We start from the raw sequence: 3,513 nt of genomic DNA on the forward strand, positions 1-3,513 counted from the left end.
CTCTATTCTGTTGTTCTTGATGAATAATCTTATTATTCTCTTGAGTGAAGGCAGAAAATCAAGTTTATTTAGATGATTTGACTCAAGATATAAATCTTTTAAATTTATAAACCTCTTCACATCGTTAGAATTGATTGAAGTTATTTTATTTCTATCCAAGATCAGATGACGCAGTGAACCAAGATGTTCTATACCTTAAATTGATAAATTTATTACTGACAAAATTCTTTCTCTGCTATGTATAACTAATTAGTAAACTTATTACTAGAATGATCCTCGGAACTGACATTACAATCCGACATTCTGTTTCAAAATGGCGCCCAATTAAAAGTTTTAATAGCTAATATATCACCGTTTATGAAGATAGAGAAAACATATGAAGTGTTTTAGAATCATCATAGTTATAGCCAAAATAATTTGGTGCAGAACGCCCATCACCAAACTTTCAATTACTCTACATGGAGTTGTAATGTGCAACGTGGGCCGAAACGTTGGCTCAATATAAATAATTTAAGTTTTTCATCGACCTCACCCGGACCATCTTCCTTTTTTTAAATAAAATAATTCGCATTCAAGTTACGTCTCAAAAATTTTTTATTATTACTTTAAATTTCAAATGTTTCAACCAACCTGGCCATCATCCAGAACAACCTTAGGTATAAATTTACACCTCACATCCAATAATTAAAAACTTTTTGACGGCAATTCTGCCTAGATCAATAAATTTAGTCAAGTCAACCTATTTCACTATGTTACTTTCCTATTAAATTTTTAAACTTTTAATTACAGATTAACTTAACAAAATTATCATTCATCAATATTGTGTAATAGATGAGTGATAATAATGTTAAGTTAATAGGAATGTGACAAAAATGGGTTGATTTGATTAAAGTTATTGATCTTAGTACAAGAGCCAGGGTGAAAAAGGCAGTAATTTTACCCGGTTTTTTTTCTTTAATGAAAACTGTATAATTACTAATCAAAATTGATGAGTCTGCCAAATATAGATGGGATGAATACAAAATTTTTCTATCAGAGTTACATATCTTTAAAATAATCAAGAACAGTAGAAAACCTAATATAACATCATTTAAAGGAGAGAAAATTTACTAAAATATGAGCCCTAGTATAGCCATTTAGATTTAATAGTTCTCGAGATATAGCTTTTTAAAAAGCAACGTTTCATGAAAAGTGTTCTGAAACATCTGTAGTTAGTGGATTTATTTTGAAAAATATATATCTCAAAAACCATTTAACGTACAGATGTCTATTAGCACTCAAATTAAAGCTAGTTTAATGCACTATAAAGTAGTTTATAATGTTTATCTTGGTAGGAGTTGTAGTTTTATTGAATAAAATATTATATAAACAAAATGTTGATTTCCAGCTGTTCGGACAAAAATTTTGATTTATGAAAAATATATCTCAGGAACGATAATATTTACAGATGTCAGCTAGCACTCAAATTAAAGTTAGTTGCATTAACTATTAAGTAACTTATGACACTTATCTTCATAGGAGAAGTAGTTTTTATGATATTCGTACATGAATATGAATTTTGTCCTAACAACTATAAATCAATTTATTTTAGAAAATATCATGAAAACTACTACTCCTGTGAAGCTAAGTGTTATGAACTACTTTATAGTGCATTAAACGAGCTTTAATTTGAGTTAATAGAAATTCGTTCGTTGAATGGTTTCAGAGATAAAGATTTCTCAAAATATATTCACTAACTTTTCTAGTGTTGTAGGTAGTTTTCAGGATACAGAACTCTGAATGAAAAATTATAATTTGTATTCTCCCTACTTACACTTGGTAGACTCATCAATTTTGAATAAGAATTATACAGTTTTCATTAAAGTAATAAAAAATGTATGTGAAATAATTGCTTTTTGTCTCCCCTTGGGCTCTTGTACCTCCAACCTAGACAGAATAGCATGCAAAATCTTTTTAATTATTGAATGTTAGGTGTAAATTTATATTTAAGATTGTCCTTGACGATGACCAGGTTGATCAAATTGTTATTTATTTAAGATATTTAAATACTATTATTGTTTTTTCCTGTTTCCATGGTTGTTATGAAGTCAATAATAAAAAAATTAGGACTATTGTGTAAATAACCATGATGACACTAAAAAGCTTATTTTATCCTTTTGTTAATTATCAGATTCTTTCATAATTCACATTTAAGTTTTTTTTCTGTTAACAATGAGAGATAGTTAATATAATTACTTCAAATAAATTAAATTAAAGTTGCTTTAGAGGAAGTTTTTTGAAATATCGACATTTAGACTGTTTCAATCAGAATAAGAACAAGTTCAAATTAAATACCGCCTAACAGTATATTGATACTATGAGTAATCAAAGTCCATGAAACTGTTTGAGAAAATGATAATAAAGTGTAAAATCAGTGGTATAAGGTGGCACCAGTGGTGTCACACATTTTACAATGTCTAAACATTGTAAAAACATACATGCCGCAAATCCAATATTTGTATAGTGCAACCAAGATGAGTTTGTCTGTGAGTAAATAGAGGGGAGAAATGCGCAGTAGCAAAGTTCTGCCAACGCCCCACTCTTCTCTAGGTCTGTTCCAACAATCACTTTTGACTGCGTAGTCCGTGTTTTCCTTCTAAATCCTGTACTGCGCATGCTCTGTATAGTTCTGGATAGTCAGAAGGGGTTGTTGGAACAGAAACCAAGAGTTTGCTAATAAAGAACCCGGTAGGGTTTTTTTTTTTTTTTTTTTTTTTTTTTTTTTTAACAAGGGTCGGTGGAGATATTCAAAAGACACGGATAGGCCCGCACCTATACGTGTGTGAGATTTTTCCCACTACAAGGCCCTACACCTGTTCATTTCTCTCCACGGGACCGCCGCAAGGCATTACTTCATGGAGGGAAATGGCTGAGTGCCGCCTCGCTTTCTTAGCATGGTTTTCACATTTCCATGCTAGTTACGTCTTCTAGCACTCTCTTCCTCTCTCAACCTCTTGAGGACGACTGTGATGAATCTCTTCAATGCATTCCAGTGCAGGACTGAGAGTAGCATACAGCTCACCACGTTTTCTGGTGTGATGCGTCCTCCACACACTCTCTCCAATGCACTTTTTTGAATTCCCGATAGGTGTTTTTTATCGTGCGGAGGGGATAGGGGAGGAGTGAATGTAGGGTGGAAGTTCTATTCTCTTACAGGCGTACTTATCTTGGCTGGACTATAAAAATGCTTGGTAAACAAAGGAAGTAACAAATGTTGGTATTCACACTTTTGTTTTGGCCTATTCAATTTTTACGATTTACTTTATTTTCATTATAAAAAGGAACCAAATAAAGATGGGCGAAATGAACAGTAACGTAAATATCAGCAATGTAGGTTGCAGATGATATAAATCCTTACAAATAGTATTATATAACCTATAAATTCAACCTTCCTTCCAGAATTTTTAGTAAAACCTTTCTAATTTAATCACCTAATATAATGTCTTCATAAATATATATATATATATATATATA

General features: G+C 31.3%; 1 protein-coding gene across 2 annotated transcripts in view; it reads right to left on the reverse strand.

Moving 5' to 3' along the window:
- LOC106679414 (leucine-rich repeat-containing protein 9) overlaps nt 1-3,513 on the reverse strand; it is a gene marked incomplete at its 3' end in the record, with an annotated part of 43,596 nt that continues 40,083 nt past the window's right edge. For both annotated transcript variants that reach the window (XM_067046356.1, XM_014418564.3), the window contains 1 exon segment: nt 1-194. In XM_067046356.1, coding sequence (XP_066902457.1) covers nt 1-194 — 194 coding nt within the window.

This window comes from Halyomorpha halys, unplaced genomic scaffold, assembly GCF_000696795.3.
Source record: "Halyomorpha halys isolate HHAL.00 unplaced genomic scaffold, Hhal_1.1 Scaffold13.1, whole genome shotgun sequence".
Taxonomy (NCBI): domain Eukaryota; kingdom Metazoa; phylum Arthropoda; class Insecta; order Hemiptera; family Pentatomidae; genus Halyomorpha; species Halyomorpha halys.